The sequence below is a fragment of the Poecilia mexicana genome, unplaced genomic scaffold, assembly GCF_051168715.1.
Source record: "Poecilia mexicana isolate PSO_F unplaced genomic scaffold, ASM5116871v1 scaffold_23, whole genome shotgun sequence".
NCBI lineage: Eukaryota > Metazoa > Chordata > Actinopteri > Cyprinodontiformes > Poeciliidae > Poecilia > Poecilia mexicana.
In genome coordinates this window covers 3,590,433-3,617,394 of record NW_028263392.1, presented here as the reverse complement: position 1 = coordinate 3,617,394, position 26,962 = coordinate 3,590,433, and the positions used below count along the sequence as shown (strand labels likewise).

The window sequence follows — 26,962 nt, the reverse complement described above, 5'->3', positions numbered from 1 at the left end:
ATCAATATCAGTCCAATTTTCCATATTTGAGCATCCCTAACAGTTGCTTTTTTGTAGTTTAGAAAACTAACCTGTAACAATAATAGCTCACTTTCTAAGTTAACCAGAAGAAAAGTTATAGAAAAATCTGAAATTATATTGAATTTAATAACAAAGAGGCAGGCTCACAAATATGCTTATAAAAAATGTCTACAATCCAGCTTTTAGTTTATGTATTCATCTTCAGTGAGTTTAATAGATTAATTAAACTCACCTTGCCACCTAACCTGTCACGCTTTGGGTTTGAAAATACGGGAAATGCCGCCTGGAGTGGGAGGAGAGGGCGAATGAACGAACATGGGGTGGAGGGGAGGAAATAGACCAGCGGACTGACGAACCGTTAGACCGGGGGACGAACACGGGGGGGGGGGGAAGCAATACGGGATATTTACGACACCTTCACTGGTCACACTCAGAAACTCATCTATCAGCCATGTACGATGCGCTCCGCCACCCGTTTCTTCAGACCGGGATATGAAATTTATTGTGCGGTTCGTCGGTAAAGCTACATTTACACGGTAAGCATCAGCTACTCAGCCGCCCGCCCTGTTCAGTCTATCCGCTCACCTCAGCGCTCTTCCCGCCGTTCGCTTTCAACCAGCAGCCCCGGAGGAGAAATGCTGCCGTACTCCAGGCATTCCCCCAGTCATTTTAAGGATGCTTATTGGTTCCCCAAAAACGATAAAAAGTCGGGCATTATCATCAATCAATAAAATCCCCACGGGCCAATCTTGAAGATTGGATTTTATGCCGCTGAGACTTAGCTTTTGTCAACAACTCAGAGGCGGAAGTGAGAGCTCCGCGCAACGCAAATGAAGTCCCGGCCGGAACACGGTGCGCTAACTAATAAAACATAAATTAACGAAGCTTCGAGGCAGGTAAATTTTCCTCGAGGAATTTTAGTAATCGAGGTACTCGAATCATTCGAGGAATCGTTTCAGCCCTAAAGTGAATGCTACCAGTTGAAATTTGCATTAATTTCGCGATTTCACTGCTTTTGCAGCTGCTCCGTTCGCGCCGCTACTCCTTTCCGCTTCTCCGTTCCGCTTCTTTTTCACGGTTACTTGCGCAACTTTACTTCGTTTCTCAGCAACAAAATACAGCCCATCGTTATTTATTGAAGATTTTACATTTCCAAAATCACAGGAATCTAATGTTTCGTTTCGTTTTGTACGTTTGGAAGCTCATTCCCTCTCACATAATCGGAAAAGCCGGGGAATGGCAGCGCTTTTGACATTTCTCTGACATTCGGAAAAATATGGTTTACTAATTTTAGCATAACTCCGGTTATACTTGGGCTATTAACACAATTTAAAAACTGGTGTGTAGTTTATAATGTGCACTTTAAGCTCAAGTTGAAAGTGAGACTGAGGGAGGCGGGGTCTTGCTGCTACGCCGTAACAAACTAGACGTTAAAAAGAGCTATAAGGCTATGGACCCCTATGGTTTAACGGATCGATACTCGCGGATGAAAAATCGATACTTCATAGTTGTATCAGTGGAGGTTAGGAATCACAGCCACTCTTCAATACTTGTCTGTCTATGACTTCATAACACCAAATATAGCTTAATATGCATTAAAACGCACAGTGGAAACCGTTTTGGCAGAAACTAACATCTACAGTCTTCCTTATCTCTGCTCTTGGAGGTACAGCCAATCAGCACCAACTGCGCTACTGGACTGGTGGAGTGCACTAATCCACCAATCCAGGAGATATGATTGGTGGATTTCACTCCTCAATTGCCAGACTGACAAACGCCAGCCAATAGCATACCAAGTAGCATTGCTGCTAGATGCCTCAGTTTCCCAAGGTACATGTGCTTTAAAATATTCTAGATATGTTTGACGTAAAAAAGAAAAAAAAATCTGCCAATAGGTGAATCTGTAAATAGGCAGGGGTCTGTTGCAGTCTATCCAGCTAATGGAAAAAATACAATATGAGATATCTAGCTCAGCATCAAGGTTTTATTGAGAAAGCTGCCAACTTGTGATGCTTTTGCATTAAAACACATTAGTTGACCTTTCTCATTCATTTGGCCGACAGTTTACAATGTTACTTCAAAAACAGCAAATCTGCCACAGGCATAAAGAGCTTGAACACAAAGAGCTTGAACACATGGTACTTACACAATTAGCTGACACATACAGCAGTCAAAGCACAATTATATTCATTGGAACCACTAAAAAACATCTTAAAACCACAAACTTCCTCTTCCTTTGCCAATGCTAGATGGCAGATTTTCACAGAATGTTCCGGGTCTAAAAAAAAAAAAAAAAAAAAAAGTAGACGTTGAGCCAGAACTCACAAAAGAACAGCCACATGATCATAATCACAGCTTCAGGGTACAGAAGATTTCATTCCCCCCCACTAGGCACTGACGGCAATATGAACTTGGTTTTGATTGTGTGGATGTTTTCAAGGGGCTCTGGTTGGCGCAACGATTTGCACAAGCTCTTATTAAGGTGGACTCCAAGTGATAGAATCCCCACATACAGCCCAGGAAGTCAATTAGAAAAATGTATTCAAAAGTAAATCTACCCACATAGCTTTCAAACCAATTTAATTTAACCATCATCGGCAGATTAATTATCCACTGACTAAATTAGGAAGGGATGTAAGCAGGGGGGGAATGAGCTTGCAATATTGACACAGAAAAAGAAGAAGGAAAAGAAAAGCATTATTAAAACTCACACCCACTTTCAGCCAGTATCAAAGAGGGGAAAGTGCTTAGTTCTGCTCCCACTCAGCCTCATTGTGGTTGATTGAACAAAAAAGGCTGTAGGAGATGGATTCAGGACTAATATTACCTAATTTATCTGTCACCATAAGTCCCCATTATTCCCAGAAACGCTGCTGCTTAGGATGATGATTCAGATACATTGAGAAATTTAAAAAGGTACATTTTAAAAGATGTCTGACATTTTGGGATGTTACAAACTTTTAAATGTATTTTACAGGCATTGCATCTGAGGCCAACATAATACATTCAAACTAGAAGAAAAATGAGTTCAGTTTTTCTGTTTTATTGAAATAAAGCTTTGGACAATGTGGTGTAAAATTGTACAGGAAAACTTTAATATTTCATTTAGAGACCGAGACTAGATTCTTGGCCCTTTTTTTAATCCAAGACACAGTGGATGAAAAGCCTCCTAACAACTTTCAACTGGTTCAACGGCTTAATTCAATGAGATGAGAACTCAGCAGCTCCTTTCCATCTGAAGCACAAAGACACTGACGAAGATTGCAACATCTGAGATGATGAAATCATCATAACAATGTTTGTAGCAATGACCTTAACAGTAATTTTATTGACCTTAAAAGCCCCAATAGTTTGTTTTGACAATAACTTTTAAGCCTGATGAGTCCAACCCATGACCAGAACCCAATAAGTCTTTTAGATGAGAAGTGAAAGAAATCCAAATGCTTTCTAGTTACATTCTAAAAGAAATTTGGAAGAAATTCATGAAAACTACACAAATGTTCTATATTTAGAACATGTAAATATGGGCTTACATGTTCTAACAACTTCCCCCACGTTTGGTAAGTTTGTTAACCAGATGTAATACGATCACATGTACTTTTAGAAAATCCAGTGCTTTGCAAAAAATAAAACTCTAAATCTAACTAAGCCTTCAGAAAGATAAACAACTAAAAAAAGATGAAAAATATTTACATACAAATTAAGAAATTAATGATTGTTTGTCTTTTAAAGATAGCTTTTGTAGCTTGTATCGTCAGCGCCCTAAAACCAGGAAGTGTTAACTTTCCATCAGAGTGCGGAACAAGAAAGTGTGGATTGCTATGTCCTTTTTTATTTTTAGTCACCAGCTTATTCACCATCTCTGTTCTTTGGAAAGAGGATGTTGAGCAGACATGGCTGACCTTTACTCATCTGTAGGCAGAGTGGCCATCCTCCACCACCAGCTCACACACACAAGCTCTGAGACAAGTGTAACTACGTACAGCAAAGTTCAGTGTCTGTCACAGTCAGCCAAACAAGCCTGTGGCAGACTGAGAGTATTTGTACCTTAGACTGGTTATTAAGGTTCAGAGGGTACACTCTAGTAGCAGATAATGTGTCACAGATACCAGCAGGAAACCGGAAGCTTCTCCAATTTAGCATTAGAGCGTGGGGATAGAGCAAAGACCATTATCAATGTGTAGAAAGCAATAACGCAGGGAGGGAGGAGAGTTAGGGTGTATGTGTGTGTGTATATATATATATATATATATATATATATATATATATATATATATATATATATATATATATATATATATATATATATATATATATATATATATATGCCGGTCAGGTTTTTTCCTGCCGATTCCTATTCCGATCACCCATGAGGGCCGATCACCGATACCGATCACATAATAATAATTTTTTTAATCATAAGCACTACCGGTTACATTATGTGGAAAAAGGAACCATGAATTCACCTTAATTTAGACAAAAACTTGTTTTTAATAACTTTTTCCAAGAACAAAACAAAACAGGCATTGTGCAAATTGTACTGCTATTGATAATACTATCTTCAACAGACTGAAAACATATGAAGGCTCTGAAGAGGCTAAATAATGCAAAGAGCCAAAATAAAACCTCTCAACATTGCCAAAAAATTCAAGTATAAAACTTAACATTCAAATGCAAATACAGGTTCCATTACAATAAACAATCCTGAGTTACTGAATGAAAACTTCCTGATAGCAAGGCGGCTGCTAGCTCTGATTGGCTGTTTCTGACTGAGTGGAGTAATTATGCAGATCAGGGAGGAGATCGATTATTTTTTCAGAGATTATCTGTTGGACAGCGAAAGTTTTAATACGTATGTAAAATGTATTTTTTAAGTTAGATGCTGCAGCTTTAAGCAGGTTCGGTGTGAGAGTCACTACCAGGTGGAGCAGAAGCGGCGCTCCGTCTGTCAAATATTACTACCTGTAGCGTAGCAGCGGTTCAACAGCGAGAGCAGAACCAGCGTCTTACATCGCAGCTCGAAGACTTAAATAATTTTGCGTGTTATTTGTTTAGCTTTCTGACCGTCATGCTAATCAGGGTGAGTGTTTGTAGCTGTGCGCTGCTTTACCTGCTATCTGATCCTCCATATGTCTTTTTTACTGCAGTGAGCCTCGATGTAGCCAACCTCCGTCAAGTATGGCATTGTTTTTATGCCATATTAGCTTCGTCGTGTTGATGCATTTTGACGTGCTTCAATTTTCCACCGCAACACGCAAACTTCCCCATTCACTCAGTGCGTTATAGTTCCACATCGCTTAGGATTTGTTGCTGCGCGTTTCCGCAGTGTGAAGGAAAGAGGAGACCAGCTGCACAAGCAGGCTGGGAAATGAGATGCAGGTGATCAGTTTGTGTGATCGGCAACAAGAGATCGTGATCGGCGATCACCGATCATACACTTTCTCATGGAAATCGGCCGATTATATTCGGTGGCAAATCGATCGGCACACCTCTAATATATATATATATATATATATATATATATATATATATATATATATATATATATATATATATATATATATATATATACGTGTGTGTGTGTCTGTGTGTGTGTGTATATGTATAGCTGATAATTTGCTAAATTTATGTAAATACAGATGTACAAAAAGAAAAAAAACTTCCATGTCCAGAAACCATCATATAGAGTTGTGGGGTAATGTGTTGTGTGTGCTGTCCACCAAAATATAGAAAGGTTACACTCTACTACAAAGTAAATATGGGCTTAAAGAGAAAGCTGACTAGAATGTAGCATTAACATTGGAAAGCCACTGATGCAAATCCAAAACATTAAACAGAGATACAGTGAGTGAGAGAGAGAAAATCCAGAGTTTGTTAAATTCTCACGCACTAATGATCTCAGTAACACATCATGTTTGCAAATGGGATCACGGCTTTGGATAACTTTCAAATCTGTAGCATTCACTCCAGCCAAGTTGGAACCAAACTCTGCAAGGTGGATATGGAAGTTGAATGCCAACAGGTGATGCTAACGATGGCCTTTGCTGTGAGTGCTGTTACAGACTGCAGTTACTCAAATTAGCTTTTAAACATATCAGTGAAGAATTTCATAATGACAATGGTAAATCTTGAAGAAGTTATTTAAAATATATTGCGATATATCTGTGGTTCATTAAGGCTGTGAGACAGTGCAATACTTCCGTATACCAATGTTTTACCCTCTTGAGCTTTGGAACATAGTGGATTTTAATACTTAAACATAGCTCACACACAAATTACACATTTAAGTAGCTGTTTATTTATTTATTTTTAATTATCAACTAGTACCGTTTTTCTCTTTTCCGTAGAAACTTTGTATGTGGTGTTCAACAACGAAGATGTCAAACATTTCAACATCTCCTTCCGATACTGAACAGCAAAAGTTATTTGATCGTGTCAGTTATAGAACTAAAGGTTGATGTGGATTCTTCATAAAGTTACCAAACAGCTCAAAGTATTTCTCAGTCTAATTGTGTATTCCTATGAAAGTGTGGAGCTACTTACCAAAGTTGTCTCAGGCTCCAATTGGGACTCAGAAGAGGACTCCATGCTTGTCTGTAACCAGAGTCAAGTCTGCCTATGCTGCGCGGATGACTGCATCTCTGTGGAGACGAAGAAGCAATGTCTTACTACATGGTGTAACCGTAATGAAGTGAGCTTTGCAAAAGTAGAGTCAAGATTTTAGTTCTTTGTAAAACACCTGCTGTCCATGCTCCTAAAAGTTTGTTTGAGCCAAACTTCTGCCTGTTAATAAATGACCCATTTCGACTGCACACTGAGGAGGATCTGAATCTCTGTCAGCTGGCTTCCCCAAGGCTTCCTGGAAAATGTATACTCTCAATGCATCTTTTCCCATTGCTTTCACTTTTCTTCCCAGTAGAGTCACTAGAGCATCACAACTTTTAACCATTATTAACTTCAACTTTATGACGTCTTGTCATTTTAACTGCTCAAATCCAACTGAATGTGGAAAGTTGTACAAAACTTCAAAATCACTCATCATTTCAGACAATTTTTACATACAGTGTAGATAGGGCTGACATATTCAGTCCTCTCTACACTGACCGTAAATTAAACAGTCCAAGGAACCATTTTAAGAAATTACTTCTGATTTTAACGGAATTAAAATTACATGTGAATAAGTTTATTCACGCGATAAGCCGTTAAAAAACATGCAGCACCATCTTCTTCGTTTCTTTCGCCGGTTGATCGCATGACTGGTGATGTGGGGGGAAAAAAGTTTTTTTTTATTTGTGTGCAAATAAAAAAGCAAATCTATTTTAAAAATTGCAATTTGTACAGTTACATGGTAGATGGAAATACAGGCAGTGCGACAGATTAGGTCAAAAAATATTTTTAGATTGTAGAGTAGCAAGTTCAGTCCAGACAGAAATCTAGTTGCCAATCTGGGGGGGAAACTTGAAGATTCTTGTTGAAAGACACACTCCATCAAGACAAGTTTCTTCCAACAACCCAGGCATCAAACTCAAAGATCAGCTCTTGAAACTGTGATCAACTTAAAACCACTAAATAGAAAAGAATTAGCCACCATCAGTTACAATTTGGCCAAGATTTTGATACCCGGTGTGGCAGAGTGAAAAACAGACGGTATAAACAAGAAAAGGTCAACACTGCAAAATGTTCACATTAAATTGATGTATTTGTCAATTAACTCTGAATGTCCCTATAGTCATCCACCCGCATTAAAGCATGATTCTTCCAGCATTTCCGGTCATGTCTCACTGATCGTAAATCACAAGGAGGTACTGAAAAGCAGCGTTAGAAAGCCGAGACTCTCTTATTCGCCTTGTTGCTCCTCCACAAAAGCCTGGGAATCTGCCTTACCATTTATTATATTACTTTCCATCATTTTTGTGAAGCTAAAATTAGGTTAATTATTTTCAAGCATCAAGGCAATTTATTCAAATGAGTAAAGATGTTAAAATTATGCAATATCCAATAAAACAAATGTCAATTTCTCTAGTTTTAAGTCCAAATTAAAGCCTTTAGAGTAGACTCTCAAGTTTAGAAGGTTAAAACCTTTGAATATTTATCTTGAGTATACAAAGGTGTTTAAAAAAAACATTTAAAAGTCACTAAGCAGATTTGTGTTGCTGTGGAAACAATTAGCCATATTACTACCAGATAGCTAGTAGCATGTCTCTAGCTAAATAGCTAAATACCTAGCTGGCTGGACACACAATAAATATATAATAATGAGTAAGACATAATGTTTAAGACTCAGATTGCTAAAAATATATTCAATTTAAAACAATTGAGATAGGCATGCCATTAGTCAATGCTTAATACTGAAAGAAGCATCTGCTGTATCAAAAACCCCTGATTCCACATTTCAAATAAATACACAAATAGAAAAATGTTTTTATTTCATGTTTTTTTCTGACAAATGAAAAAACCTGTAGTTTGCAGCCCTCTATAAGTGCACGGTATGACATTTTGGAAGGTTCAGAGCTTTAAAAGGGCTCTGAAATAGGTCATGTGGGCAATAATCGGCAGCTATAATCAAAATGCAACTTCCCTGCTGTTCTACTTGAATCACACAACATCTGTTTAATGTAACGGTTTTAGTAATCCACTGTGTCCTAATAAAAAGCAGTTGGAGGCATATATTCACCATACTAGTTGCAATAAATATTCTTTCAGGAAGTCGTGTCAGAGGAACACACTGGGCTTTTTTATGCAAGTTTTGGTTTGTGGAGCAGTTAGTGTTGAAGTGTGACTCCTGCTTTATTTGAGGTTTGAATTATTATCGTTATTGCGTGTCATTACGGATCTGAACAACATTTTAAATTTTCACCTCTTTGGAAGCGGTGGCTGAACCAGCGGCAATCAATTCCCGTTAACATCTGCTGTGCTGACTCTCTTCCTAAAGTTCACTCGGTCTGTTTCTGCCTGGAAGCTGGCACCACTCGGTTTGTTTTAAATTGTCCCACAGACCTCAGTGAGCCAACAGCTCTGACTCACTGCTGACACTGAAACTGAGGGAATCCTTAGAAACCAGCAGAGACCCAACCACTGCAACAGAACAGTTGGCTGATGGGTTTCTCCTTTGAGGCAGATGTGACAGAGTCCAAAATTTTGAGAGAGTTTTTAATCTCAACCATTGTAGAGCAATCACACCGCAAAGGAAAGACTAATTACTATCAGAATTATGATCCAATTAAGGAAATCATCCTTCTCTAATTAGAGTCTCACCAACATCGACTTATGACTGTCAAGTTTTAAACATCCTGCAAAGATGATGAAAACTGAAACATCACAGAAAATATCTAATTTACTTCACAATCTTAAGAAGACTGAACTGGAGTCTAAATAGAGACAAGTGTGTGGTTTTTAACAACACCTTATGATTATGTAAACTTACAACTTTCTAATGCTACTTAAAAGGTGAAAACAGTTTCCGTAAATGCAGAAAAGTGATTATTTAAGCTGATGTATGCCCTGTGTGCATGTTTTGCTCTCAGACTAAAGGTAGTCTGATTCTTAGGAGGGCTTCAGTGAGCTTAAACTAACTAATATTATAAGCAATAAGTTATATTAGGATTCAAAGAGCACAAATCGTCAAATTCCTAAAGACATTCCCAAGACATTTTTGCCCAAAGTGATTTTTTTTTTTTTTCTAAATCACCTTAGGGCCAAAAAAAAAGGTGATTTCTTGGTCAAATCACTTATGATGACTTACACCATCAAGGTTTGTTTTTACCATTTTAATCAAGAGAATATAGTTTGTTTTGCTGGAATTTGGAGATTCGGATTAGGCTACAGAACAGAATGTTGACAAGTACAGCTAATGCCAATAAAGTGCCACACCTTGTGTTTTTCCTCCATGTTTGCATTGACATTTGTTGTGTGCCAATTGTAGTTTTCTGGCTGATTACTGATCTGTAAAAAACCTGACCTGCCGATTCCGATTTTAGCCGATGTAAAGGCTACTTCATATCCAGTTAAACCAATTAAGATCCCCATGACTGAATATTAAACAAGATCCAAGGTGTGGCAATCAATTTCGATCCAAAGTATTTCCCATGGGACGAAACTTCATCCAAGTATCCCTTCTACATATCAAAATAACATACACATCAATCCAAAGTCGTAGAGGCCTAGACTTTAACAAACATTACGGTTTTATCAACCTGAACGTTTTGCTTTTTATGGTTGCAAATATGTATCTTTATGACAAATTTCATCTTGCCAGAATTGAGGAGTAAATGCTTCAATGAATGTCCCGTAATAAAAAGACAAAGATTAGAAGAAGGAGAGCTGGTCCAATGTAATCTTCTGGGTGTCCCAGTTTGATGATGTACTCAGGGGAAAGACATCTTTAAAGAAAAATTAAACCATGTAGGTCAGAGAGAGTGGAATATTAATCAACCGAGCCTGAGGGACAGACGACTGACTTTCAAGTGCAAAGAGGATTCAAGAATATCCACAAGAATAAGGTTTTCTTTTTATTCCCAAGTGGGGTTTTAAATGAACAAACTCTGACTCTGCATAAAGGAAACCAAAACAGAGAGAAATGGGGATTAATTTGAGGGATACAATATTAAAACAATGCATACCGCTGGCTTAAAAGGTTGAATCTAATTTAGAAAAGCTTTGTACCATAATTCAAAAAATACATTTACCAAGCCAGTCTTTGCTATTGCTACACTAACAGAGCATGTTTTAATAAGATCTTTATGTGGCAGAAGGCCTAGTGACGACTAGATTCTTTAAATCTTCATTGACAAAAAAATTACATCGATCATGGTATAATAATGCAACTTCGTTCTCTCAAAGACCTATAAACTACAACTGATTTTGTAAGGAATACTCCACAATGGACTGAAAGACATTTTTTACGTCCAAAATAAAACAAGACAATCAAAGCCAATGAATAAAAAGGAAATAAAAACCACACACTACTGAAACCATGCTGAATATGGATTATGCAGTCTCTCTGAACAAAATCGCAATTCAAAAATATCATCAGAATTTAAATTATTGAGCTCATTTCAAAAGATAATGAAATTAATAGTTTGAACATGAAAAAAAAACAGACTTCAGCAAAAATTAACGAATTGAGCATCAAGATGTAATCATAGGGACCAGAATCCAACAACGTAATAGGCCTTCCCAGAGCAGTGAGTGACCACGCTGGAGGATGAGGTGTCAGGTTGTTCAATAAATTGTAAAAATTCTTTGCATTTGCCAATGTTATTTCTAAAAAACTTATCTACTCTAATAAATGACACAAAAGAATTAAACTTAGGCTCTCCAACGACATAAGGTTCATTACCAAGATCCTTTTTTACAATTAAGGAATAATTGATGACATCCAGATTTTCTTTTTTTTGTGGGTGAAGTCTGGCTGGACGATGTGATTGGAAAAACTTGTGAAGATAAGATATAAGCGTTTCATATCAGTCAATATCGATAATTATTGATTCGTTTTGTTTGTTTTGTTTTTTTGCTTGAAGGATATATCTCAAATAATGCCAAAGTGGTGGTGTGACCTTCCCCGTTTTCTTCACAGTTTTCACCATGAGACACTGTGGCGAAATCTTAAACTGCTGCTGTGCAAGTTACTCAACAGATCGTTGCTAGGTAACCAAAGAGCGAGTTGGTTGATACCACCCACCTCGCTTAGCTCACTAAGAGAGGTTGAGAACAGAAACCCTTTCCTCTGCCTACATCTCCCAAAATGCTGGATCGGTGTTCAGTGAATATTCTATGAATATTGTAACAGATGTATCATCTATTGATGTTGATCATGTGTTTATTGTAACTGATTTATTGTGCAGCCCTAATGTGAAGCTCATATTATTTATTGTTAGACATCCACATAAGACTACAAGTATGAGCCTGCACATTGAAAATGTTTTAAAAATCATGTGATTCAGATATCTGTGGACGCAAATGCTGATCAGGTGGAGAGCGCTGGGCTCACAGGACGTCAAGGACACCTCACACTGTTCATTCCTGTGATGAGAGAAAGAATGGCTGTCCTTCAGATTTGAAGACTGTTGGCTGATAACACGCAGAACAGAGAGCGAAAGGAACATCACAGAGCAAACAAGGCGACAGCTCAACTACAGCGCTGCTAAATGAAAATGTGGATGACGCATGCAGCTCCAGTGGAATACAAGATGTGTGTTTGTGTTGCCATACCTTTTGCAAAACAGGAAGAAGAAAAAATAGGGGGAGATACTAGGCTACGGATTTGAGCTCAACTATGCAGTCTTTCCAAGATAACCTGTGATGGATTTGAGGACGTCGGAAGGAGTTGTACAGACACAAAGGTCACCAGTCATATATCTGTAACCTGAGAATGACCTTAAAGCAGAGCGGGACGACGGCCCCTCAAACACACACCATTCAGAGACATACAGAGCATCTATCCCATGGCAGGATGCGACTTCCCTGCTTGACAATCTCTTGTTCTGTTACAGACACATTGTGATATCACCTACCGGAGAGCCAATGCGAGGCAGACACAGGGAATTCTAATGAGAAAGCAAAGCACATAAAAACAGAGGCTGTTCGGCGCAGCTAGCACGTGTGGAAGAGAACAACAGGGGAGAGGGCTGCGGGGGAGAGACCTACCTTACGAAGCTCGGACCGCATAAAGCACCATTATGTCCGGAGACGGACGAACAGAGGAAGAAGAGGAACCTCGAGATGACATCATGTTTTTCACCCTCCTCCTCTGATATGTAGGCTATTGCTGCAAGGCTGCCGGTGTCAGCGGAGGAGCAGCAGCAGGCAAAGCTCCCTCTCTGAGTACGTGTATGTGTGTGTGTGTGTGTGTGTGTGTGTGTGTGTGTGTGTGTGTGTGTGTGTGTCCCACATGTAAAGCCTCCGCTGCACCTCTTATTAAAGCAACAGGCATAGCTAAAGTGTTGCTGCGTCTTGTTGAAAATCCCACATGCGGACTGATAAGAGTGGTCAGGTGGGGTTTGAAAAGTCAGAAGAACACGATCTTGGGCCTTGGACCATCTTACAGCTGAAACAATCAATCTCGATTAATCAATTATTAAAATAATTGTCGATTAATTGTTAACTGGAGCATACAGACTCAGAAAAAAAATTAATTTACTGAAAAAACGACATACTTAGAAAAATAAATAAGTCAAAACTGTCTATAGTTCTGCCTTCAACTGAATTTTTTTTTTTCATAAAAATCTGTCTTCACTTAAAAAATTTGTTTTTTTGTTGTTGTTTTTTAATAAAAGCACTTTTGTCTGTAGACATGTTTCATCCAAAACACCTACTGTGGCTTAGTTTTAGCGTCACCCGGTTTAAATTCACTAAAGGAGTGGTGTATTATTGCATTTTAGCCAAAATATGTCTTTCTTATTTATAAAAGGAATGATGTTACTTATTCATTTAATGATTAGTGATAGAATAATTGGTTACTAAAACAATCCTTAGTTGCAGCCTTAAACCGTCTAGAACCATCAGGTTCAAATAACCCAAGCTTAGCAAAGGAATAAAAAATAATTAAGTTTCTATGCTTTTCAGCTCTTGGAGTAAATCACCTAAACCTGAAATGTGCAGAAACGGTTGCCTCCTTTAAATCAGGGTTGAAAACATTGCTGTTTCCCACAGCTTCCCTATAAAAGGTCACAGATCAATTTATTTTGATCGGATTTTAGATATTCTTTTTTTTATGTATTATATTTTGTGATGGAAAAATATTATTATTTTAATATTTGTCTCTTAAACCCAGTTCCTTTATTTTTCTGTGAAGCAATTTAAATAATTGTGTATGAAGGCTGAGGCACAAATAAACTTGCTTTGCCTCCACTTACCGGGTCACCATATTAAATGTGAACAGTAGACGCTGTTTGCTTACTACGTCTGCTAAGCTGATCCATTAGGGTAAATTATGATACCAGGATACCAGGTTTCCCTTTTAAAGGACACTCAGGCATGTGACCAGTCAACCAGACAAAACACGTCTATGGCTAAAATTGCACACAGTGAATTGGACACTGGAAGGCACGCTAAACACAGCAGTGTCAGGCTTAAAAGATGAAAAACACATAAAAACCTTCTAATTAGACAAATATTACAAATGCACTGCACAACATAGACTAGAATTTATGCTGTGTGGTTTCCAAGCTTTAAACTAGTATCAAATGGATTTGAAAAAACAAAATAATAATAATTTCAGGATGTTTCTTTTCAAAATGTAATTTTGACTAAGATAGCAGTTCAGCCGAAAAAACTCTTGCAAATATAACTAGAAAAAACATATTTCTATAAACTTCTATAAGCTTCTATAAACTATTTGATTAAGCCTTCTTGAAGGAAAGAAAGATAATCATGTAAATCTGTGTGAACCTCTTTCATAATCTCTCTTTGGATTATCTCAAAAAAATTACATGGTCCTAAGGAGCCTCAAGCGTCTCCCCTTTAAGTATAGAAATCTAAGATTAATAATTACATATTGGAGAGCAGAAAATTAGCTGGGGTATATCTACAGGAATTAAAAATAGAAGTATTCTGATATGATTGCATGAGTTGTTGTTTTTTTTTGTTGCATTATTATGGCAGATTTTCCACCCTCATACTCTATTATACCATCTAAACCACATGTGTCAAACTCAAGGCCAGCGGGCCACATGGAGATGATTGACTTAAAATAGGTTTTGAGCACGAATTGACTACAAACTACATCTCCCATAATGGATTCCGATTGTTACCAGCCAACATTACGGCTTCTCGCCACAAGAGAGCAGCAGAGTCACCTTAAGCTGCTTATTGATTTTCCCAGAGAATAAAACTGAGACATCCACAAGCTAACATCAAAACGTCCAAGAAAAGAAAATTCGATCTACAAGTAAGACTGTGAATGAAGATGTGTGAGAGTTGGTGTCAGGGCGGCAGGTCGCGATAGACTTTTTTTGTTAGCCGTTATCTTGACCGACAACATTTAAAAAAATCGGCCATGTACTATTTGTATCCGTGAAATTACAATCATATTAACATCAGCTTTATGGGTTTAGTTAATATTCACCGTGAATCTAGATCCCATCACAAATTAAGCAGATAAATGTACCTACATTTTTCTCGTAGTGACAAAAACCACCCCAATAACTTTTAATAAATTAAATTAAGCAACTTCACTTAAATTAGCATTACTTCACCCGCTGGGGTCTGAACGCACCTCCTCCTGGTCCCCATCTCCAGAAAAATCTGCACTAATTCATCAGTCAGTTGGATCTGTCTGATCCAAACAGATCAACTGAACTCTGTGAGTGTTTTACCCTGTGCGGTCCGGTGTGCGGGTTTCGCTTCTCCGAAACGGACAGATGTTTCGTCTGCAGCTCCCGCAGAACGCCGCTCTCCTGGGTAACGTGCACCAAGAAGGCTCCATTTGTTAAATCCGCTGGATGAGTTACTCCCAGCGGTTTCTAATTCTTCGCAGCGGCGTAGCCACGTCCATAGTGGTTGAGCAGCAGACTGTGCAAGTTACAGTCTAATTAACTTTTGCATCGTCATCTATTTCCTCAAGATAAACTGCCGGCTCCTCAAATGGATTAACACAACATTGCATTCTCTTTAGTTTTCTCTGGTCTGTAATGGAGACTTGAATTTAACGCGCCATTTCAACCAAAGGTTTGTAATGCGCTTCCTAACCAGACGCTCCAAAGCGTCCGGTCCATAACTCTTCAATATGCTGTCAGCTCCCGGTCAGAAAGAAGCATTTAGTTCAGAGACCATGAGATGATATTCAGAAAGGATTTTTTTTTAATTAATTGATTTCAGTTGCCTCTGAGACTAAATCTTTGCATAAAGTCTATAATGTCTGCCCATGTGACTTGTTTTTATTTGTTTGCTCACCTTTAAACACTGATTTAAATATTGTAATTTTTAAACTGAGCAGTAATTTTACATCCATGGAAACTCAAATGTAATATTTAAAACTTCGATACATAAAATCAGTTATTTAACAATATGAGGTGGTGTTTAATTTATTTTTAACATTGTACTTTTATACATTTGTGCTAGGGGTGCCCAAGTCTAGTTTTCCAGATGCATTTCTTCTCTAACACACCTGGACCATTGACTCATTATAAGCCTCTACAGAACTGAATGAGGGAAGTCAACCTTTTGTCTGGGGTGTGTTTTAGCAGGGATGCACTCCTGATTTGTACCGTCAATGTGGCCCGTTGAGGGTGGCCAATATGCTGAAGTGGCCCTCGGTGAAATTGAGTTTGACACCCCTGATCTAAACTATTCTTTCGCAACAGTTTAATTGTAGTGTAACTGTATTTATTAAGACATACATTTCCTTTGATGCTTCTTTTAGTAATGACTGAAAGGAGAAGTGAGTCAGCCGGGTGTGGAGATGAAGCAAATGTAGCCTAAGGGACTAAAAGTTCAGTACATGCCTCACCAGTAGGGATGTGCCGATCAAGTCTTTTCCTGCCGATACCGATACCGATCACCCATGAGGGCCGATACACCGATACCGATCACCGATACCGATCACATAATTATTTTTATTTTTTATTTTTTTTATCATAAACACTACCGGTTACATTATGTGGAAAAAGGAACCATGAATTCACCTTAATTTAGACAAAAACTTGTTTTTAATAACTTTTTTCAAGAAGAAAACTAAACAAGACAGGCATTGTGCAAATTATACTGCTATTGATAATACTATCTTTAACAGACTGATAACATATGAAGGCTCTGAAGAGGCTAAATAATGCAAAGAACCAAAATAAAACCTCTCAACATTGCCAAGAAGCTCAAGTATAAAACTTAACATTCAAAGGTGAAAACAGGATCCATTACAATAAACAATCCAGAGTTACTGAATGAAAACTTCCTGTTAGCATGGCGGCTAGCTGATTACTGCTAGCTCTGATTGGCTGTTTCTGACTGAGCGGAGTAATTATGCAGATCAGGGAGGAGATCGATTTTTTTTTTAGAGATTATCTGTCTCATGTTAGGACAGCGAAAGTTTTAATACGTATGTAAAATTTATTTTTTTTAGGTTAAATGCTGCAGCTTTAAGCAGGTTCGGTGTGAGAGTCACTACCAGGTGGAGCAGAAGCGAAGCTCCTTCTGTCAGATATTACTACCTGTAGCGTAGCAGCGGTTCAACAGCGAGAGCAGAACCAGCATCTGACATCGCAGCTCGAAGACTTAAATAATTTTCCAGGTTATTTGTTTAGCTTTCTGACCGTCATGCTAATCCGGGTGAGTGTTTGTAGCTGTGCGCTGCTTTACTTGCTGTCTGATCCTCCGTATGTCTTTTTTACTGCAGTGAGCCTCGATGTAGCCAACCTCCGTCAAGTATGGCATTGTTTTTATGTCGTATTAGCTTCGTTGTGTTGATGCATTTTGACTGCTTCAATTTTCCGCCGCAACACGCAAACTTCCCCATTTCACTCAGTGCGTTATAGTTCCACATCGCTTTGGATTTGTTGCTGCACGTTTGTGCAGTGTGAAGGAAAGAGGAGACCAGCTGCACAGGCAGGCTGCGAAATGAGATGATCGGTATCGGCAACAAGACCCAATGATTGCCGATCACCGATCATGCACTTTTTCACGAAAATCGGCCCGATTATGATCAGTGACCGATCGATCGGCACACCTCTACTCACCAGTGTTGGAAAAATGGCAAACTACTGTAGTAAACCTGGTGGTAAATGTTTGGTTTTGTCAAAGTCTTTAAATGTTTATCTTACCTGTTTTCGAGTGCAATGCCTCAAAACATGTTCTTAAATTTAGCTTTTTTCCAACCAGAAGCCCTTTATATTACAATGGGAGTTTGAAATAGATCAACACAACATGCTGAACAATTCTGAAGTACAGGTAAAATTATGTAATTTGGCTTTAAAATTACAAAATAAAAAGTTGAAAAGTGTGTGTATTTGTATGTCAATCTTGAGTCACTACATGTGAAAGTTCATCTCTTCTGCTGCCTTCAACAACATGTCCAAAGATGTCAAATAAGATGAGAACCAAAATAGATCCTTGCGGTACACCGTCAGATACGGAGTTAAACTCTGAGTTATTTCACAACCTTTTTAAATGACTGTTCTACAAAATCAACTAATACATTTGCGCAGTACTGTTAAAATCATATATTTGGACATTTTCTGGGAAAATCCACTTCACTGTGTGACTATGGTTGATTTACAATTTCCAAATCCTCCAATCAACAAAGGGATGAGTTCAACCAGACAGAGGAGAAGCTGAGCACACACTGGCTTTAGTCATTGTGATACCGCGTGGTAGCATCTTGCAAAATGAACTCTTGCTAAACACCACAAACTGTGTCAGAACAAGAGCTCAGCAAAACAACACTTTGCTATCCCACAGTATCAAATAGACTCTTCAGAAGCAAGGCATTGTGCAATCCTAAAGGAGCTGCAGCTGTGCACAGCGCTCTGGTGCCTGACTGAGACAACTAAGACGCAACACAGCAGAACACCAACAGAACCTAGAGTTCCTGAGGTTCAAAAAATATATATATCAATGAGTCAACTGTGAACTGAAACTGTATCGGGACTCGTGACGCAAAACCTAAAACCTACCAAGATGAAAGCCATTACTGAAAGAAGGCTGTTTGCTACAAGTCAACGTAAGAGTCATGGGAACAAAGTGTGATGGCATCCATGCTGCAACGCTGAGGACAACACTAAAGATACGGCTGGAGATGCACTGGTTTAGATCAAAGTGTTTGAATGGCTCAATCCAAGTCCAAACCTCAATCCAATTAAGAATCTATGAATGAGAGAGAGCAATTATCCAAAGTGAAACGGTCAGTCTAAGGACATTTAGGGGAACAAAGGACATTTGTTCCCCTCAAAGCTGTCCCCAAAACACTTTTCAGATTCTGATTTATGAAATCCGTTTCAAATGATGTGCCATTTTCCTTCCACTTCACAATCATGCACTACTGTGTCCAAGATTGAATACAGTAGCTAGCTCTGATTTTATAGACAAAAGCACTTGTGCTAACATATATATGAATAACACAATAAGATACTGCTGCCATTAGATTCAGTGAAACTAAATCAGATACCTCCTCCAGAGGATTGCTATGATCCATTTCAAACGGCACCATCTGTCCAGCTTTTAATCGCCCCTGTTGGGTTTTATTTGCCTTTTGGAAACAGTCTTGTGTAATGTCTGACATGTATGAAGGTAGGGTGTGGTCATTCCAGGCTGGCGCACCTGCCTGTGTTTCCCACAGAAACTTTAGTTGGGTGGGTCGCTTGTTTTCCCACAATTTCAATTCAGAACAAACAAAAACACTCCCATAACACATCCAAATAAACACTTGCAACTTCTTATTTCAAATAAACTCTCTACTGATTATTTCACCTGATATGTACTAAGTTTAGACAGCTATAGAGTGAAAGTGTGGTTTTGTAGCACTAGCAGCAGTGCTACAGCTATGTTGCAAAACAGGATTTCATTGTGAGAGGTGAGGCTGGGCTCTGACTCACTGCCATAATAATTTAACTTGTAGAAATAACTGTTAAGAAGCTTTTCACTTCTTCATTCTTCAGCCTTAGATTTTCCGAATGTAGTTCCGGATACTTCTGAGAGGCAGAAATTAGTTTCTCTTTTTTTTATCTAGAGACTACACACACAGGAGCAACATGTCTAGCCTGAACTATACACCAGAGTTGAGAGAGTTTTCTAAAACATTTAATCAAACAGGTCTCAGAACTCGCAGCAGATGCTGGTACGGTACATCATCAACTTATTAAATATCGTCTGCAAAAACTGTTCTTGTTTGAAAGTTTTATGATAAATCGGGAGATAATCTGCCATTCTGTTGCATTTCTAAGTGAGTCAGAGCTTTAGCCTTCAAGCTTTTCAGCAATGAACGGGCCTCCACCCTTTGGATTGATCTGATAATATTGAAGAAGTTATCTGAGTTAGGAGCAGCAGTGTATTACGGAACAAAACCATCAAGGATTGGCGGTTAGGCACAAATTTTACGTACCAATACACAAAGGTTTGATTAGGATGTAATTTAAAATATATGCAGAGATGGGTTTGAAATGATCCAATTTAGGGTCAGTCAGCACATCCTCAACAGGCAGTTACCAGAGCATCTGGTTCATCAAATCAGTCACCAGACACATATCGAATGTGTTGGGTTAACATGAAGCCAGGTGGCTGCACTGGGATGTGGTGGTTCCAGACATCACATTGTTATGATGTGAGAAACTAGAAATGCATCAATTAGAATTTTATGGCCAATTATGATGAATAGCCATTTACAATTTGACAACAAATTCTAGTTGATTCTCATCCCTCTCTTAAAAAGCTAATAAGATATTATCACGGCATTCAAAAATATCTGAAAAGCTGTCAGACTAAATTTAATTCAACAATACTTTATTATTCCAAAAGGAAATTAAATGTTGTTGTATCTCATATCATCTAAGGATTTTCTCCCACATAAAACAAATATATAGTTAACTAAGACAAAGCAGTCTTCCCTAAAGAATGTAGACCCTGCCCTTAAGTCTGCCAACATTCACAAATCCAACACATTGAATGACAGACAGAGAGGTGGAAAGTTCAACAAAAGCAAATTTACCGCAATAACTTTAGGTATGCTCACAGCCTCACGAATAGACATGTCCTGATGTCTCTGTGCCGTCGTGTACTTTCAATTCAAATGCCTATGTGACAGTGAAAATGGCTGCTCGAGTCCTCTTCACTCTGTAACTGGGTCCATGATCAACAACTAAATGTTGCTACAGGTACAAACCACAAAGAAGAAGACGACGACATGAAGTAGTAGGAGGATGATGGCGTGGCCTGTTTTTGAATGACTTTTCACATTTTATTCAGTTGATTTTAATTGCGTGTCTCATTTAATGTAAACACAGCAGTTGCAAAATTGTGTTGTTGTTTTTTTTGACATTATCAGGATACTGACAAAGGTTTGTGCACGTTTGTAATGGAAAACGCAGCTCGTGTGACTGTAGGCAGGGATCCGATTTTGAATTCAACATTGGTTGGTCAAGGATTGGCGGCAATCATGCAGATAATTGTCCTATTCTGGTCATCAGCACACTTCTCTGCATTCTCTAGGGGGAACTAGTGGACATGCGAGGGCATACCGTCACCCCACAACTTAATGACCCCTTGCAAGACATGAAAACCCATGAATACGACCTTTTTCTAAGTCAGCAAGGGTCTGCTAATGCCATCTAATGCCTCTGTTTATTGGCATCCAGTCAGTGTTGTGACTGACTGCCGGATGCTGTCTGGCAGCAGCGCATCACTCCATCCGTGATGCCACAATAAATGCCCTGTGCTGGCTCCTTGCTAATGAAACTGAGTTTGTGTGGACTGTGTGTTGATTTTTTTTTTTTTTTTACATAAATGAGTGTTTCTAACCAACTCTGTGGGTACATTAAGAGACCGGTAAATTCTACTGACATTTTTAAAAATCTTTCTTTTACTGGTAGTGTTGCTTGGTGACTGAGACTTCATGTGCAGCATGACTAAAAAAGCTCGATAAAAGCTCAATCTACTTAAAGTTACCTGTATTTTTTTTTCTCCATTTCCCTAAACAGACCACTAATTCTTTTCTAATGAAACAAAGTATTGCATTTCCTTCTTCTAATTTCCCCTCGTCTTTCTTTACTCAGCCATGTTTATTCCTGTGGTTCTTTTCCACGTTCCTCCGACTCTTTCTCACGACCCCGCGTGCATTTCCTTTTCATTATGCAAATAAGAGAAGCTGTTAAAGTCCCTCAACAGATGATTTTTTTAAGTCACAATGCACAAACCCTTCACAAATAAGCACTATAAAGAAAAACTAATCATGAAAATGTAATTTCTCGTTTTCACTGGAACCACTTCCGTTCTCACGATCTCATAATCTGTAAAACACAGCGTTGTTTTTTTTTTTGTTTTTTTTTTTTTAATAAAGCTAGAACAACAAACAAAGAAGTAATTTGTGCAGCAGTGGCTAATGCAGTCTCTGTTGCAATGTTTTACATTAACTCCATCATAGGTTCTGAAAGAAGGCCTCCCTCATTTGCATAGTGAAGCTCTAAGTGAATGGGAATGTGAAAGAGGGGTCAGAGGAATGTAACAAGGAAACAGAAATACATAAACATGCTTCTTAAAACAGAAAAGACGGAAGCAGGAAATGCTACTGACATAAATCAAACAAATCTGTTGGCCTCCCATGGTGAAGACGTGTACAAAGCAGTCAGATAAGCCTATCTTTTCTTACAAAAGCATTATGCTACATTAAAAAAAATTAAAATAATTTTTACATTATACTTTGCCTTAGAGTGGACAAGGGGTCTTGCCACTATGCTTAGTTTTAAGAATTGTGATATGAAGTAAATTAAACTCAGCTAAGACTTAACCAGAGCTTTGTACTCAGATGAGACTAATTTGAAGCCCCAGTCTGGGTAGATTTGAAAGAAAGGATTAATACAGCCGACCCTGACCCACTCTCAGATTCACATATTTGCAGATTTTGGATTTGTAGAATGGAACTCCAAATTATTTGTAGAAAATTCACTTATTTTTGCGTTTCTTTGTTTTTTTCAAAAATATAAATAAATGAATAAATAAATAAACACAGCTTGTGAAGCTGAAATATCTTGATCCAATGCTACTTAACACAAAGCTGCCAATCCTGGAGCATCATTCATTTTTTTCTTTGGTGCCGATTGGTGCCCAAAAGCGAAGATAAAGAAGACTGTAGAATTTAGCCACGGAAATGTTTTGCGAGTCTAATGAGAACGGACAGTCCAGGTAATGTGCTGGGACACGACAAACAGGCCTTGAGGTGCCCACAGCCCAACAAAACCCCCTCCACCTTCACCCTGTGAGACTGTATACGTTAGAAACCGAGCTAATTAACGCTCTGTTTGTTCAGTGTCCTTGGACATATGAGAACTGGTGAAAGCAAAGAGAAGCTGGGATGAAAGGTTGGTTTTATTGGAATTTAAGCAGCTGTTTAAATCAGTACGGCTTTGCTAACCTTCTGGAGGGGGTCGGGGCGCGAGGAGGCTAATAAAGGTGGTCACTGGGGGAAAGACAGGCTGAACTGTGTTCTGGTTTGGGTACTGCTGTCTGGGAAATCAACGTTGGCGTGAAGCGCGAGGCAACAACTCTTCGAGCACATCTGGCATTTGCCAGAACAAATGGATCCAATCAGCCAAACACAGCCAGCGGCTTGAGCGTCCCAGCAGGAGAGATTATCCTCGACCGCCGCATCAGCCTTGGCATTTCGATAACCTCATAAGCTCAAAGATTTAGTTACGATCCACGCAAAATGCTATGGAGACAGAAGAGACGAGGTCTGTTGTGGAGGGATTGTTTTCTTCTTCGACAATGGAGATATTTTTAACATAAATATAAGATTGAGGACAAAAACGTTTCCCTGATTGTTCCCTCGTTGGATTGTGCTGGCGTCACATGGCTGAATTATCCCCTCAGTAAATCCTGAAAAGGCTTCTTTGTATTTGAATCAGGTGTGAAAATTAGGACAAATATTTAAAATAACACTATATCTCTCTACCTAGCATAATTAACCTAGAATTTATCTACAACGACACATTCATAATCTACTGTATCGCAGGAGTTTTATGTCTCCAATAAAAACAATCCTCCAGTTAGCTAGCTAGCTAGCTCACCCAGGAAGAACTAGCTTGTTTGGTGAGCTTGTTTTTCAGGTTCTGCTTATCTTCCCAACTTTGAATTCAGGTCAACTTACAAAAAAATTACTGAAATAAAAGCCTGTTTTTTTTAGATATTTTCTGTCACTTGTAATTTTTTTAAAGACAAAAAAATAAATAAAAAAAACGATAAGAGATTTTATTTCAAAGCCGTATCACCCAGTCTTACATCCAGGAAATTATTACTAATCATATACCTGCGTTTCCCTTGACCATATATTTGCACATACTGGAAATATGAAATTAAATTTGCTTCATGGTGACATGCCAATTACAGGGAAAAAAAAAACCTCACATTTTTATATTCGTTCGGTTGTGATGGTTTTTTCGCTGTATCAAAATTGGTGTATTTCGCAAGCTGATTCGTGTGCGATTTTAATTGCATTTCTGATTTAATGAAAACGTCACAATTGCAAATTGTGTCTTTTCGACATTAGCGGATTGTCGACAAAGTTTTGCGCACATTTGTAATGGAAACACAGTTAGTGATTCTGGTTTGATCGTGATTGCTGTCAAAAAGGGACAGCAATTTAATTTCTCAACTGTCAAGAGATCAACCTTGAGCAAAAATGTAAATTTTTATCCAAATATTGGGAGAAATATTACAATGGTACAGTAGTAAATGTGGGTTGATACATCAACAGCAGTAGTTGTTGAACAAGGCAGAGATTTGCACCTGAGGCCCACCTATCTCATTCTTCCATTTCCTTATCACTTAAGCGCCTCCATATCTATATCTGATGTGATAACAGTTCATGCCACTTTTTGGCAGCCAACCAAATGCAACGGATTATTACGTTCTACAGTGATAATTATTACGTTCTACAAAACAGTAATGGCATCCAGAGATCCTATTTTCCATGAGCTCCATGCAAGGTATTGTAATTTAATTTAGTAAGTCTGTGGGTGTGCTGTGGTGGCGCAGGGGTTAAGCACAACCCACATATGGAGGCTTTAGTCCTTGACGTGGCTGTCGCAGGTTCGATTCCCGACCTTTGCTGCATTTCTTCCCCCTCTCTCATTACCCACTTTCCTATCAAATAAAGGCCACTAGAGCCAAAAAAAAATCTTAAAATAAAAATGTGTAAATCTGTTACACATAATGTCTCCCCAAACTGTTGCATTTTTTTTTAAACCAAAACAGATTTATTTTTGCTTTATGCTTTACAATAACTTTCGCCCTCCACGGCGGGACACTAAGATGGGAGATACTTCACTCAGCCTAATTCAATTATTACCAACTCTGAATGTGACCTTCTGGCTAAGGTAATCAGCAAACACTTGTATCGCATGACTGCATGTCATTTTGAGTAAGCTCTGAATCGGGATCATACCTGAATATTAATGTGCATGTAAAAGGTCCACAAAAGTCACACATAAGGCCTGCAGCTCAGCAAAAAACAGGTCTTATTAATAAATAAATATTGCAAGATATTAGTTATACAAGCATGACAACCGAAGCCTGTTACAATAACAAATTTTGCTGATAAATTCTCCTAGAAGTTATTGCAATAAATTATACTGTTGTCTTGAGACCATTTTCAGGTAATATAATGGATTACCATAATAATGATGCAAGAATACATTCTCAAAGATCAAGAAACTTTACATTCTATTCAAAATGTAACACTGCAACTCAACAGCATTTTAAATATCCAATAAGCAACAAATGAAATGAATCATGAAGTCTCGGTAAACAAAAAAAACAAAAAAAGCTGAGATAAATGTACCAGACTTAAAACTTTTGTCGTCCAGTTTTTGGTACAGAGAGAGAGAGAAAAGAGAAAAATTACGCAAATGGAAATTGAGTTTGTTTTAATTTATTGTGTGACTAATTGATTTAGTCTTTATCTTATAGCAGACTTTGATGCACTGACATGATCTAGACCACCTCTGGAGTGTCTTAAAGAGTAAAAAATGCCCTAAAATCCTTATTAAGGAACTCGTCTTACACATAGAATTAGCAAAGAATTACTTATGTGAAATTTCTGCAAAACATCATCTATTCATTCCAGCCTCTTTCCATACGGCAAGCCGTGCACTCGGCATAATTAATAAGCTCCGGTTACGCAAGTTCACATCCAGAGGTAAATACTCCACTGAAGACCTATTTTCCATGGCAACCAGACTCCTAAAAAACACATTTCCTTCATGGCTTGACATCATCTGATCTCAAAAGACCAAACACTTAGAGGAAGTGAGCACATCCGCTGTCAACACAGAGTTCCATCTTTCCTCTCTGGTTAGCCTATTTTTAAACACACACACACACACAACCCACAGAGAAAATGTTTTCTTCCAACATCAGCTTCTCTGCTGTTCCAAAACACAGACTCTATTCAAATTCGAAGCTAAGCGTGCGGCAGCGGGGCGGCGCCATGGGTCTGACGCCAGGGCTGAGCGGAAACTCCATTTAACTTGCAAATGGGCCGGGAGCTCTTGTGCCCTTCTGTTGCTCCCTGCCAACAAACAGAAGTTCAGTCTGGGATGACCCGTTTCGGTTTTACGTGCGCAAACAAGCAGCGAATGGAAATATGGAAATGTTTGACAAAAGACAAGAGTCGGGCCTGGGCAAAACAGTGGAAACTTCTTATCTAAATTACCGTCACTTTTTTTTTTTCCCCCACAAAGAAAATCTTTACGTTGATAGATTTGATTCATTTTCAGCAAATTAGCTCAGAATAATTCTGATTGGGCAGTGTGTGTTTGAATATCAAATTTGTCTGGACTTTGACTAGGCCACGAAGATCTTTTGATCTAAATTATTTCATTATAGTTTATGGCAGGGTGATAAACTGATTATATTAATAAATCAAATTTTCTGGTTTTGAGGATAATCTGGATTATTTTTTCCCACAAAAGACCATCTTGTTTACCATCGTGTTTTACAATTTAATTTTTTTTTTTTACTTTAAATTTGGGTGAAATCACAAAAGGAATGATTGAAATAAAAGCCGATTTTTAGTGTATTTTCTTTCATTTGTAAATAAATATTTTTTTAAAAATTGGATTTGGTTTTGGATTATTGTCCCTTCTCAAGTCTTTTTCAGCCTCTTGGAACTACTTTCTCCAAGTATTGTCCTTTATTTATTTTGTTTCATCATCAGAATTTAAATTTCTGTCACATCTAGATGCCCTAGATTAATAAAAAAAATAACTGTAAAATAAAGTAAATTTAAAAATAAAAATCCTTC

At 38.2% G+C, this 26,962-nt stretch overlaps 1 protein-coding gene across 3 annotated transcripts in view; it reads right to left on the bottom strand.

Annotated features, from left to right (window-relative positions):
- Positions 1 to 26,962, bottom strand: part of osbpl8 (oxysterol binding protein-like 8) — a 128,055-nt gene that overhangs the window by 100,130 nt on the left and 963 nt on the right. For all 3 annotated transcript variants that reach the window (XM_088003240.1, XM_088003241.1, XM_088003242.1), the window contains one exon: positions 6,565 to 6,662. In XM_088003240.1, the coding sequence (XP_087859366.1) occupies positions 6,565 to 6,609 (45 nt within the window). In that variant the 5' untranslated portion in view covers positions 6,610 to 6,662. Of the gene's footprint in view, positions 1 to 6,564; positions 6,663 to 26,962 lie in introns of those variants that run through there.